The sequence below is a fragment of the Xenopus laevis genome, chromosome 5S, assembly GCF_017654675.1.
Source record: "Xenopus laevis strain J_2021 chromosome 5S, Xenopus_laevis_v10.1, whole genome shotgun sequence".
In the NCBI taxonomy this organism is placed as follows: Eukaryota; Metazoa; Chordata; class Amphibia; order Anura; family Pipidae; genus Xenopus; species Xenopus laevis.
Window position 1 is genome coordinate 92,741,427 of NC_054380.1, and position 13,811 is coordinate 92,755,237.

Consider the following 13,811-nt stretch of genomic DNA (forward strand, 5'->3'; position numbering starts at 1 on the left):
TGAGTGTCACAGACACTTTTCAAGATGGTGACCCCCTGTGACAAGTTTGAAGTCCTGGATCATTGCTGCTATTAAGAAGCTAAAACTTTAGGCTGGTGCATTAAGGTCAGTACGGTATATAAAATATAGCAGTTTTAGGGATTAGTTTTCATTCAAGGAGAATTAGTATGGAGAATTGTCCTTTATTTTTCAGACAGAAGGCCATTGGATACTTTGGAATGATGACTTGTGCTGCCTTCTTTTTGGTGCTTGAAAACAGCTTGGCAGAGTTTACATGCATTATTGGAATTTGTGAGATGCAGAACTGTTAGGGACAGCACCCATAATTTAGAACAATTGAGTGGTATTGCTTAGATGATGTTTTCATTGCATTCCTCTGTATCAAATACAATTTACTTAAAGAGATACTGACACCAGAAATTAAATTCTTTTTTTTTTACATCTATCATAATATTGCCTTTGAAAGCTACTTATAACTTTGCCATAAAGTATTTGCACAATGCTTTTACATTACCTGTCTGATGCCCCAAATTCCTCTATGAGGGGGCTGCCATATTTGTGCAGCAGGAGTCCGATAGCATTGAAAGCTTTAACTGACAGGCTGAGATGGGACAGTCAGGTTGGCAAAACAGTAAGGTTTAGAAATCAACAATTACCTCTCCGCAAAAAAGCAATCAGCGTGGCTTATAGGTAACTTTTAGTTTACATTCAAATTTTAAAAAGTAGTTTTTTTAGTGTCAGTATCACTTTAAGTAAAATATTGCATTTAATTGATTTTTTTTAAACCAACAACTTTATACAGTAACTGAGTTTCTTTTTATATGTTTCAATTGAATTTATGAGTGTGAATTGAAATAAATAATGTAATAAAATATATTAACAACCAGTAACATTTGTTCATTACTTCTTTGTGGTTTTTATGTTATTTAGCTTTTTATTCAGCTACTCTCCAGTTTGCAAGTTTCAGCAGTCTTGTTGCTAAGGTCCAAATTACCCTATTGACCATGCATTGATTGGAATAAGAGACTGGGATATGAATAGGAGAGGGCCTGAATAAAAAGAGGAGTAATAAAAAGTAGCAATAACAATATATGTGTAGCTTTAAAGCGCATTTGTTTATTAGATGGGGTCAGTTTGAAAGCTGGAAAGAGAAGAAGACAAGTAATTAAAAAACTAGAAGAAAAAATTAAGACCAATTGAAAGGTTGCTTAGAATTAATCATTCTATAACATACTGAGGGGCATGTTTACTAACATTGGAGATAAATATCTTGAGAGATTTCTGGAGATGTTGCCCATCTTTACTTTTGTTTTCTAACTTATAGATGGCTGTTTAAATTTAAAGTACTGATTGGTTACCATCAGGGTTGCCACCATTCAATAAAATTTGCACCGGCCGGTGCTGGGGGCGGTAAAAAGGATGGGGAGTGATGTCAAAGGGGTGGGTGTGACATCAAAGGGGCGGAGTTGCAGCGTGCAATTGGCCAGGCGGCGAAGAAAAGGTAAATTCTGAGCAGATTGGGGCCGGCCAATGGCTTTAGTTAGGGACATTACAAATTTACCTGTAGCTATGTTGATAGTAAATTTGTAATACTGGCCCCAGCAACCCTAGTTGCCATGAGCAACATCTCCAGAAATCTCTCCAGATATTTATCTCCAATGTTAGTAAACATGCCCCTGAAAGTTAACTTGAAGGTGACTCCTTTCAGAAAAGTTGCTGCGTAGTTTATGAATTATTATGATGCAACTTTGTAAGTTTTATTTCAAGATCTTGATTTGTGCGACTAAGGTGCACATCCATGTTAAGTGTGTTAGCGCTTGATATTCTGCAAGTCTTTTTTGTTGTTTACGTTTATAATCCTCCCACTTTTATATGATTTTATACATCGTAGGCTACTGCTCATCTCTTGTATCTAGAAGCATTGTGGAACACCCACAGACAGTATCTTTCATAATCCTAAAAAAAACCCAAAAAACTGACAGTAGCACCCGGAAGTTGCTAGCGCTTTTCAAAACAAACCAAAATTCTTGCGGAAGTGACGTAGTTTTGACCATAATGACGCATCGGGTGACGCCAGAAGGTGGGTGGGGGTGATCTTGTTCTGGGGGAGTACTCAGTACCGGTTTGTAACTCTGGGAACATGGCGGCGCAGATCCAGAGGCCCGTTAAAGGCATTCTAAAGAATAAAGGTTCTGAGAGGCACGGGGTGTGTGTCATTAGTAAGCCAGAGGCGGCTTCAGACCGGGACGAAGATCAGAGGTAGGAAGTCGTAGCACAGACTTGTAGTTTTGTTCGGAACCTGGTGACAGACTGCAAGGCAAATATACTCTCTTTGCTACCAGTCTCAATATGCTAGTATGTTATACTCATTCTTTCTTATAGCTTCATGGAGTATTAAGGCCTTAGTATATTATATAATACGACTTGTGGGTCACGCCGTCCCCTGACCGGATTCTGAGGGAATGCTGGGAGTTGTAGTTTCGCTATTGAGTATAACTGTGCTCTTGTTGATGGGTTGTATGAGGTGCAGGGTACGGCATGGAAGGATGTGTGTGCTGTAGGCGTTGCACCATGAGGTTTCCCACTGGCTGGTGCATCATACTGGCCTGCGCTGCTACAGGCTGGTTACCCTGGGCAACCAAACATGCTGCTTTTCAGACGCGTCCCCTGCATCGTGCTTGTCTACATTCGCTAAATAACGCCCTCAAAGTGTTGCAGTGTTATTGCCAGCTTTCAGAGCTCCTCATGTATATGCATGTATGTATTTGGGGCCTCCATTCCTATAGATGTCATGCTAATCACATGTACACGCACCTATTTTCATGTGGAGATCTTATTTGATCTCATAATAGATCTTTGGTCCTGGTTGCTGCAACTTTCCTTCAGTCAGCACCCAAACTGGATGTTCTTGGCATAGGATTAGTGATGGGTCCAGTATATGCCATATGTTTATATCATTTCTTCACACCTGAGCTCCATCCCTCTCTGTCGCAGAAATGTGTGACAATTTAAAAGTTGTTTTCACTGCTTTTACTCCAGTTGGATGTTTTATTGTCTGCTGTGGCGGAACTACCGGGGGAGCAGGGGGTGCGAGCGGGCCAGGGTCCGCACCCCCTCAGGGCCCCCCGACAGCTCGTGCGCCACTGAAATGTGGGCCGAAAATCACGTACGGAGGGGGGCCTGGCTGCGCGTCCCGCACCAGGGCCCGTCCCCCTCTAGTTACGTTACTGATTGTCTGTGTGGGTTTCCTCCCACACTTCAAAAACATTCAGACCTCTTAAGGGCAGAGACAGACGAGAAGATCCATGGAAGTTAGTCGCCCGAAGAAGAGCGATTTGTCTCCCCGAACTGCCCTCCTGCCAACTAGAATTTTTCTTTTCATAGCACTGTTGATATTCTGAGACAAATAGCCGGCGGGATGGCACTCGGAGCGCTCCGTTTTCCTCGTGAGGCAACCTCAGGCGACTACAGAAAACAAAAACGCTCTGAGTGCCACCCCACCGGCGATTTATATTATAGTCGGCGGGGAGGCAGTTCAGGGAGATAGTGGCCCGAAGAAGAGGCGCTTTGTCGCCAGGCGACTAATCTCCCTGAATCTCCACGTGTGTCTCTGCCCTAAAATGTCAGTATTGTGTTTTAATCTTCATAAAAGCATTGCTTATCTCAGAATATCAACAGTGCTATGAAAAGAAAAATTCAATCGTTAAGATTTGCTGTGCAGAGCAGTACACAAACCAAGATGTAAACCTTACTGCGCCCTCTTGTGTTTTGCCTCCATTCCTGATTTAATGGGTATTGCTTGTCTTTGTCTGACACAATTAAATCAAATTTTGAAGTGTTTTGAAGTACATTTTGAAGGCTTGCCTAAGTGATAAATTCACACAGTCTACTGTTTTAGTGCTGTCTCTGCATGCTCCATTGCCACTTACTGTGCCAGAAGCTGTTAACACATTCATTTAAAGCAAAAATGCAAACACAATTTTTTATGTAGTATGTGGATATATTTAATACACATGTTAGGGTTTGCTCCAGTCAGAAACTATTCAGATGTTTTACCCCTATATGTTGTGCTGTTTTCCTCAGGCATTGAGGATGTAGGTTTTTTTTGCTATGGAAGATACCAGTTTAGAAGACATTTTTTTTCAAATACCTATTCCCATGTTTTTATTGTTTTGACTTATACGTCTTAATTTATACACCTGTTTAGCTAGTTTGTAGATGGATATACAATTTAAATTAAAGTAAAACCGCAACTTTATATTTTTTGTATTAATATAATTACAGTTTTAACCTAGCATTTTCCACATTGCCAACAAAATACAAATTTTCAGCGGTGCAGATTCTGCCAGTGGAGTTCCACGCATCCATCTTCCGGGTCTTCGGTAAGCTGACTGGGAGCTCGGCAATTTCCGTGTAATTCCGCACATGCACAGTTGTCTCAAACTGCTCCAACTGCACATGTGCCAAAATAATGATCTCCCAGTCAGCTTACCGTTGACCCAGAAGATGGATGTGTGGAACTCTGCTGGCAGAATCTGCGCCGAGGGGTAAGTATAAAGTATGGGGCATTTCTCCAGGGGGGAGGAGGGAGGTAGGTCTACCTGGGGTGGGGGTGTTTCAGGGGTTAGTTGGGGAATGTCTTTTTTCCATTTCTCATATAATTTATCTAAAACAGGCTCCCCGGGGTTGTTCAAGAGAGAGTGGAATTGGGAGACTGGTTTTGTTAGTCTGGGTTCAAATTAGGAATGCACTGAATCCTGGAATCGATTCGGGATTTGGCCAGGATTCAGCTATTTTCAGCAGGATTCAGATTCGGCTGAATCCTTCTGCCCAGCCGAACCGAATCCTAATTTGCATATGCAAATTAGGGACGGGAGGGAAATTGCATGACTTTTTGTCACAAAACAAGGAAGTAAAAAATGTATTACCATTCCCACCCCTAATTTGCATATGCAAATTAGGATTCGGTTTGGTATTCGTCCAAATCTTTCAGGAAGGATTCGGCGGTGCGGCCGAATCCAAAATAGTGGATTCGGTGCAACCCTAGTTCAAATATCAACTCCTCCAGTTTCCGGGTGTCTATTTTTTCTCTTCCCAGTTGAGCTTGTAGTGCATGTAGATCACAAGCATTCTAGATAACAGGCTTTATACCTGTCCATATTGTAAATCTTAGTATCACAATAGACTTTGATATTTTGCTTGATTAATAGCTGTCATAAGTATTTATTTATATAGTGCCAGCAAATTACAGAGAGCTTTACATTATTTATAATGAACAAGGATTGTGCAAAATCTAACAAACAAGGGTTCACAGACAAGAATAGGATAAAAGGGCCTTACTCACCAGATTTTACAATCTAAATGGTTTTGTGTTCATTTGAAACATGAGGATTACAAAAACAAAGTGGTGATACATGAATGCATGATTAATTAAGAGACATTGAAAAGCTTCCCTAAACAGCTTGGTTTTTAGGGAGCGTTCAGAAGGAAGGAGAGAATTTAAGAAAAAAAAATTGAAAATATATGTGCTTTGTTTCAGTAAAAAGTCCCAAAAATGGGATGAAATGAATATTCTTGCTACTTATCACCCTTCTGACAAAGACTATGGGTTAATGAAAATAGATGAACCCAGCACCCCATATCACAGGTAATTTAACCACGCTTTTTGCCACAAAAATAATTAATATACTGTTTACTTCTCTGTGTACAATATGCAGTGCTTCCTCCTTACACTTCTCTTCATAAAGCTTGGCTTATAAATTCTTTTTACTTTAATGTTTCACTTTTGTTCTATCTTTCCTGATTATATTTTGTTTAGCTGGCCAGACCCACAATGATTCGACCGTACAGTTTGCATTGTGAACTGTCATGCATTGGTGCAATCACATCAAAATTGGTTACCCCCCACTCTAAGGGAGTTCTCTATGTATTTATTACATATTTATAGGGCAAGGGTAGGATTCATGCTGGAAATGTTCTTGCATTCAATTGTATACACTTGTGCTTTAACCTCCAGTAGGCAAGGGCCTTTGCTCTATGCAGCAGTGGCCACTTTTAAAATCAGCCTATAACTTTAGGGCCACACGACACGGATTATCCGAGAGGTGGAGAATCCGATGTCCCACCACTGCCAGGTAGATTTTACAGTCTAAGGCAGGACAATGATTTACTGTTATGGATAATTTCAAGATTACTTCAGTCTTATATACTGGAGAACAGCCTCAAAATATGCATAATATTTTAATTTAATTTTACACAGCAAATGTTGAATCACAAGGGTTTTTGGGGAAAGTACTGTATATCTATGAAGTGATGGATTTATTTTCTTCTTCAAAGGATGATTGGAGATGATGATGAAGGAGCAATGAGTGATTCGGAATCAAATGAAGACCTAACTGCAGATGTTCTAGCGGAAAAGTGAGGCAAATCTTCACATAATCTCTAACTATAAAACCTGTTATTTTATAACTTCCAAGGTGGCATTTTACCATATTTTATCTGTTGTGTTTTTATGCTTGGGTAATTCTGTTTCAATTCTGTCATGGTTCGAAACGTAAATGGTACATATACCAAATTTGAAAAAAGGTTTAACACCACTAGGTTTATGTGTTAACTTCTGTAGTTTAAGAGTAGGTGCGGAGTCTTAGGGGCAGATTTATCATTGGTCAAATTGAAAATTCGAAATTCTAATTTTTTTTATGGTCAAAACTGTCAAATTCGACTAGGGAGTTATTCAAATTCGATTTGAGTTTTTCAAAAAATTAGATTTTCTAGATTTATCATACTCTGGCCCTTTAATAACTCAAATTCGTCTAGTCGCTACCTAAAACCTGCCAAATTGCTGTTTACGTTAACGGGAGAGGTCCAGGGATCAATTTGGAGTTGTTTGCAGCCTTCATTCAAGTTTTTTTCAGAGAAAAAACTCGAATCAAGTTTTTAAAATTCTGATTGAATTTCGGGTCGATTTCAGTTCACAAAATTAATTTTCTTAAATAAATTTTGATCGAATTTTGAGTGTGTGGGAGTTTTAAATAACTAGCAATTCGAAATTCGACCCTTGATAAATCTGCCCCTTAATTTTACATTATGCACACCTCTTAACCACATCTAAGGTGCATGTTTTGTAGTGGTAAACCAACAGATATTTTATTAGAAAACCAACAGATATATTTAAGCAAACATTTCTGAATTAAAAAGTGTGTACAATTATTTTCAGATTAGCAGCAGCAGAAGGAACAGATCCTAAATTCTTGGCTCAGAGTGACAGCAGCGATGAGGAGGAGGAGGAGGAGCTGACACCAGAGGAAAGAGGTACTGGGAAAGCAGCTATTATTCCCTTGTGTTTCAGCAAGTTGTGAAAGCAAGTTTTATGTAGTGATATGCTAAGTCATTATTTTGTCTTTTATAGTTAAACATATACATTGTATAGTAAGATGTTGTGGCATAATGTAAATTTAAACATATCTGTAATATATGGAACTAAAGTATCTGTTTACATTTACGGTAAGATTTTTATTTTTTAAAGAGCCATGCCTCAGTCACTTCCTCCAAACTAGCTGGTGCTGTTGTTCTCCAACCATGGGAACTTTACTTTATTCCTTATTAAATATTTTTGTGGTAAAATATGTTGACCATACTAAGCAGGCCTGTATAGTATCATGGAAGCATGCAAGGCATTGTGGGAATTAGTCTTCCTAGAGGGAATCTGATTTCAGCTACATTATTTCTGTTGTCAGACAGACTGGAAAAAGATAGCAAAGGACAGAGTGATACTCAGCAATACATTTACAAATAATTTTAAAATTGTTGAAACACGGTCATTAAAATTGTATTTTTGAGATACAGGTATGGGACTTGTTATCCAGAATGCTCAGGACCTGGGTTTTTCTGGATAATGGATCTTTCTTTAATTTGGATCTTCATACCTTAAGTCTACTAGAAAATCATGTAAACATTAAATAAAAACATTAGGCTGTTTTTGCCTCCAATAAGGAGTAATTATAACTTAGTTTGGATCATGTATAAGGTAATGTTGTATTATTACAGAGAAAAAGGAAATCATTATAAAAATATTTGGATAAAATAGAGTCTATGTGAGACAACCTTTTTTGTAATTTGGAGCTTTCTGGATAATGGGTTTCCAGATAACGGGTCCTATACCTGTATTTAATTTGTGGTTCATGCCAGAAGGGTAAAATGTTAGGTTGAGATTGTAGGCTAAAATAAATATAATATTTCTAAAAGCTAGGGCACTACTAATGCACTGTAAAAAAATTGATTGAAGCAGACTAGTACTGATATAAATATTGCCCCTTTGCATCTGAATTTAAAGTCATGGTCTATATTTATTTTTTTTCAGATCCCTGTCTACCTCTGGCTGAGTGGGGGGAAAAAATAAATAAATCTATATATATATCTATCTATCTATCTATCTATCTATCTATCTATCTATCTATCTATCTATATATATATATATATATATATATATATAAATATAAAAAACAGGTGAAAGTTATGCTCACCACTAATTTTTAAAAACATTGAGCATGGGTGCAATGCGGTTGTGACCATAAAATTCACGTAGACAAATACAAGAGGTCCTCCGCACTCAACCCATTATCAATATATTAAGGATATTGAAACCTTTTTATGCATACTGCTACTAAAAATGCCTTACTCTTTAAATAAAACCGAGATTGTCCATATATTGCAATATATTTAAAGTGGCCAACTACGTCATCCCAGGTATGGCCAGTTCTACCTTCAATTTTCATCTGATTCATTAAGAATTCTACATTTTACAAAGGGACTAAGTTTTACCTGCAACTTTACTTTCAAAATAAAACTCCCGAACTTGGTTGCCATTTTAAAAACATAAGCTTAAGGCTCAAAATGTTTCAATGTCCTTAATATCCTGATGAAGATCCTAGTAAAGGATCGAAATGTTAAGTTCAATAAATTATTTATTTCGTTTGCATGAAAATAAGCCCTTTGAGTGTCGCTACTTCTCGCATAGATACCCACTCCATTTTTTTGTGGGTACCCGGGCATATCTAAAGTAAACTTAATGACTGATTTTTTTTACACACACACCACCACTACCACCACCACCACCACCCTCTCTCTGAAATGAAGGGATTACGTTAAAAAAAAAAAAAAGAAGGCTTTAGTTCCTCACATTTTTATGCAATCTTTCTGTTCAACCCACTGAATTAAAAGTCTGCAGTTCAACTGCATCTGAGTTGTTTCATTTAAAATTCATTGTGGTAATCGGTGCTAAATAATGCTTAGCAATGTAGTGTCATTCTACCCCTAAATGGATATTGGCGTGGACCACCTCTATTGTATGTATTATAGCTGTTGGTCCTCGGCAGCCAACTATTAAAAGAGTGGGAGTGTAGCTTTCACATTCTTTTAATATATGTTTCTGTACATATGTATTTAATATATTTTAAAGTAAAGTAGTTCTGCTTCTCACTTAGAAAAAAGAAAGGAATTTGAAACGAAAAGAAAACATCATTATAATGAAGGCATGAATATTAAACTGGCCAGGCAGCTGATTGCAAAGGAACTGGCTGGGGAAATTGATGAGGATGAAGATGAAGAGATGCAAGATATCATAGACCGAAGGTTTGTACATTAGCATTTAGCCCTATACACTGAAACTCTCCATGAGTCTGATTTTGTGTAAATGAAAATAAAATGCACTTGACTGATACAGGTTGCACGATAGTGGAGTGCTCTACCTGTAGAATTTCCATTTGTTGAAAGAGGTGGGTGCTCGACCAGAAATCCCCTTCCTTGTATGGGAACTGTAGTCAATAGTAGAAAAAATCCAGAAACACTCCAAAAATTGCTGTGTGTAAATAGGTGATTTATTTAGCCCATTCGCATTCAAAAGCAAGCAAACGTTTCGTTTGTCTGATACGGGGACTTAGAATTTGTGTTTTTTGAGCTATTTAGCTTTTTATTTCGCAGCTCTTCAGTTTGCACTTTCAGCAGTTTGATTGCTAGGGTCCAAATTACCCTAGCACCCTTGCATTGATTTTAATAAGTGACTTAAATATGAATAGGAGAGGGTCTGAATAGAAAGATAAATAATAAAAAGTCAGAAGAAAATGTTAGGGGGCCTATCAGCTACCAGTGGGAGTGGTCAAGACCAAGGGGGAAGCTTTAGGGGTTACAGTCCAAGTTCACGGTACCAATAGGAACATGCGTAATTGTGGTCAATATCCAGGCAGAAGTCTAAAAGGCAGGCAGATTAGAAGCAAGGTCGAGATACAACAGGAATTATCACGTACCCAGGAATGTTCCAAACAAACCCTACAATCGGGCATTGAACCCGTGACCTGGAAGGGTTTATATTTTAAATTTTTGCACCAGGCGCGTGACGTCATTGACAAAAGAAAATCTACAGCCATAAAAAATATATAAAGTAAGAGGTTAAGCCCTCATTTGATGTAAGAAAATTGGCTGTAATGCCCTTAGAATACTATGACTTAACGTCTATTGTGATCCAAAAATATGTATTTTGCCAAATCAAACAATTTAAGTTTATAAAGCAAATTTCCTGTTCCACATCTCTCCTGTCATATGTTACGCTTCCCTTGTCTGCCCAGAACTGTCACCTTGGTTCTCTCACATTAAGGGGCAGATTTATCACAAAGGTCGAGGTGGATTTTCGAATTAAAAAAAAAATTGAATTTCGAGCTATTTTTTTGTGTACTTTGAATAGGGAATAGTCTAAATTAGATTTGAATTTGAAAAAAATTAGAAAATTCGAATATCTAAATTTATCATGTACTGTCTCTTTAAAAATTCGACTTCGACCATTCGCCATCGAAAACCTGCCGAATTGCTGTTTTAGCCTATGGGGGGACCTCCTAGAACCTATTTGGATTCAATTGGTGGACTTTGAAAAATCAAATGTCTTCTTGGGAAAAACGTAGATTCGAATTCAATCGAATGCGCTATTCTTTCGATTCGTACGATTAGAATTCGGCCGAATATGGACCTATTTGAACGAAAACTGACCTATTCTACCAAAAAAAAAACTTTGACTTAATTTTGGTTGGTCTTTTTGAATTCGAATTTCAAAGCTTTTCAAATTGAAATACGACCCTTGATAAATATGCCCCTAAGACTTAGTGGTATCCTCTTAGCCGAGGGCTCCTCCCAAGCAAAAGGCAGTTATAGACAAATCTTCTCTTCTTCGGGGCAACTAATCTCCCCAAACTGCCTCCCTGCCAGCTTTAAAATGTAAATCACCGGCGGGATGGCGATTTGTTTGCCGAAGTTGCCTGACGAGGAAACTTCTGGCAACTTCAGAAAACGAATCACTCAAGAGTGCCATCCCGCCGGTGATTCACATTTTAGCTGGCGGGAAGGCAAGGCATGCGGTTCCGGGAGATTTGTCGCCGGGCAACTAATCTCCCCAAATCTGCCTGTGTGCCCTGACCCTAAGGCTTTAAATTCTTCTTTGTTAAGATTATTATATTTTCTACGGAATGTATTCTTGGCCATTAAACAATCTGCCTCAACAAGTTTCATACTAGGACATCTAGATTGTATCGGACAGAAATTAGAACGTGTATGAGCAATACAGGCTTGTTCCCTAAAAGTAAATAATTGATCTGACCATTTTTCATTTGTTATATTATCTTGGGTGCAAAGAGCATTAGATTCTACCATACTATAAACATCATCCACTAATTGTATGGATGAAACCAAAGGTGTATTAGATATAGTGCCAAGACCACCTCTTGAAAAATGTCTACCCATTATCCATTTCATAACTAGCTTATTTACATCCAAAATTTTGGAAAAACCACCTCTTGAAAAATGTCTACCCATTATCCATTTCATAACTAGCTTATTTACATCCAAAATTTTGGGAAAAAAAAAAAAAATGATGGGTGTGTGTAAAAGGAAGTCCTTTACGAAGTACCTCTTTGTAAATGGGCTAAAGTAGTTGCAGATAAGTTGACAAAATAAGTGGTTTTGGGTGCTTTGCCATGATCATAGTTGTGCCATTGAGCTAACTGAGGATCTCTAATGAGCTAATTATTTAAAATATTAATATAAATATGATTTAATGCAAACAGTAGGACAGTATTGTCATAGAACAAGGGGAAACAAGTCTTCTGGAAGGTTCTATCTATTTAAAGAGATTCTGATTTCATTTTTATTTCTAAATTACACTGCAAATAATTCACACTACCATGTAAAATTTTATTCCTATCCCAACAAGTGTATTTTTTTATTTGTCATATTGGAGTGTAGGCAGCCATCTCAGGTCATTTTGCATGGCCATGTGCTTTCAGAAAGAGCCAGCCTGCCTGAAAGCAGTTCCACCCTGTGCTGTTGTTTCTCCTACTCAATGTAACTGAAGGTCTCCCAGCGGAACCTGGATTTTTACTATTGAGTGTTGTTCTTATATCTACCAGGTAGCTGTTATATGTTTACCTTTCCATTGTTCTGCTGGTGGGCTGCTGAGGGGAAAAAGGGAGGGGGAGATATCACTCCAACTTGCAGTGCAGCAGAAGTCACATGACTGGAGCACCTGAGAAACTGGCAATATGTCTATCCGCATGTCAGATTTCAAAATTATATGTAAAAAAAATCTGTTAGCACTACTAACTGATGCATGTTGAAAAAAAAAAAAAAAATGTTTTCCCATGACAATATCCTTTTAATGTTTCATTGTGTTTGTATAATATAATTAAACCAAGCTGCTTTTGAGAGATAGGGAAGAACTCGAGCCGCACCGTGGGGTTCCGTCATTATTCACACATCTTTCTATTTGTTTTCAGCTCATCCTGACCAGCTGTGGCTCAATCATCTAAGTGGAATGATTACATTGCTTGCTGAAGGCCTTTTTATTGGCACACCAGTGCACTGATTTGCAAATTGGACTCAAATGAAGCATAGAGAAAAAAAATTGCCAATGTTGTCAGACTCTTTAATTCAGCAACCATTTCTTTTCCATTACTGATTCAATGGTTCGTCTGGCATATACTGCCCAAGAAATCATAAAGTATTATGGTTAAAAGAACTAGTTTGCAAACGCAGAGTTACTATACACACTATTATTTTCCATTTAAATAATAATATTTGGTGTATGTTGGCCAGTTGGTTTAAATGTGTGGTTTTTTTTTAAAAAAAAAACACAAACCAGCACTGGTAACAAAAGTCAAGTATAAGATTCTAAGATCAATGCTATTTAAAAAATATATATATATCTGTATTTTTGTGAAGTTTTTGAAATGTTTCTTAAAAAAAAAATGCTGTCCATCAGCAAAATATTGGTTTTTAAGACAGGACATACTGAAGTACACCTTGAATCACATATTGCACAGTTATCTTTTCCTGATGTTTTCCTTAAAGAGAATTTATTGGGAAAAATGTACAGAAACAGAAAAAAAATCATGTTTTGAAACTGAAATATTGGCCAAATGCTTGTTAACACAAACCAATCAGAAAGGTTCTTACTTTCTATGTTTTTTTTTATATATTAAGAATGTTACTCTGAGTTAAGTATTACTCATATTGCTATCCATAGAGCGAAATTTTGGTCATGTATGTGGAGAATTTATCCAGACAGGTATTAAATGAAATCTGTTAATATAAAAGGAAGTGACCAGAAACTCCCTCTCTTATTACTCTCAATGTGAACAGAAGCCTGAGTAAGTACAAAAGTGTATACATACTTTTTCTGCGCACAACGCAATTTGCTGTGTTTGCTGGTGTCATAGAGGGAACCTTGACCAGCATGATCATCACACTGATTTAAAGTCTTTAACTTTCTGTAC

At 37.6% G+C, this 13,811-nt stretch overlaps 1 protein-coding gene across 1 annotated transcript; it reads left to right on the forward strand.

Moving 5' to 3' along the window:
* The first annotated feature begins 2,064 nt into the window (after nucleotides 1–2,064).
* On the forward strand, nucleotides 2,065–13,137 carry ppp1r2.S (protein phosphatase 1 regulatory inhibitor subunit 2 S homeolog). The gene is made up of 6 exons (XM_018265666.2): nucleotides 2,065–2,259; nucleotides 5,540–5,647; nucleotides 6,337–6,417; nucleotides 7,217–7,311; nucleotides 9,483–9,630; nucleotides 12,813–13,137. Exons 1-6 carry the CDS (start codon nucleotides 2,141–2,143, stop codon nucleotides 12,820–12,822), a joined length of 561 nt encoding a protein of 186 aa, XP_018121155.1. The 5' UTR covers nucleotides 2,065–2,140; the 3' UTR covers nucleotides 12,823–13,137.
* The last annotated feature ends 674 nt before the right edge of the window (nucleotides 13,138–13,811 follow it).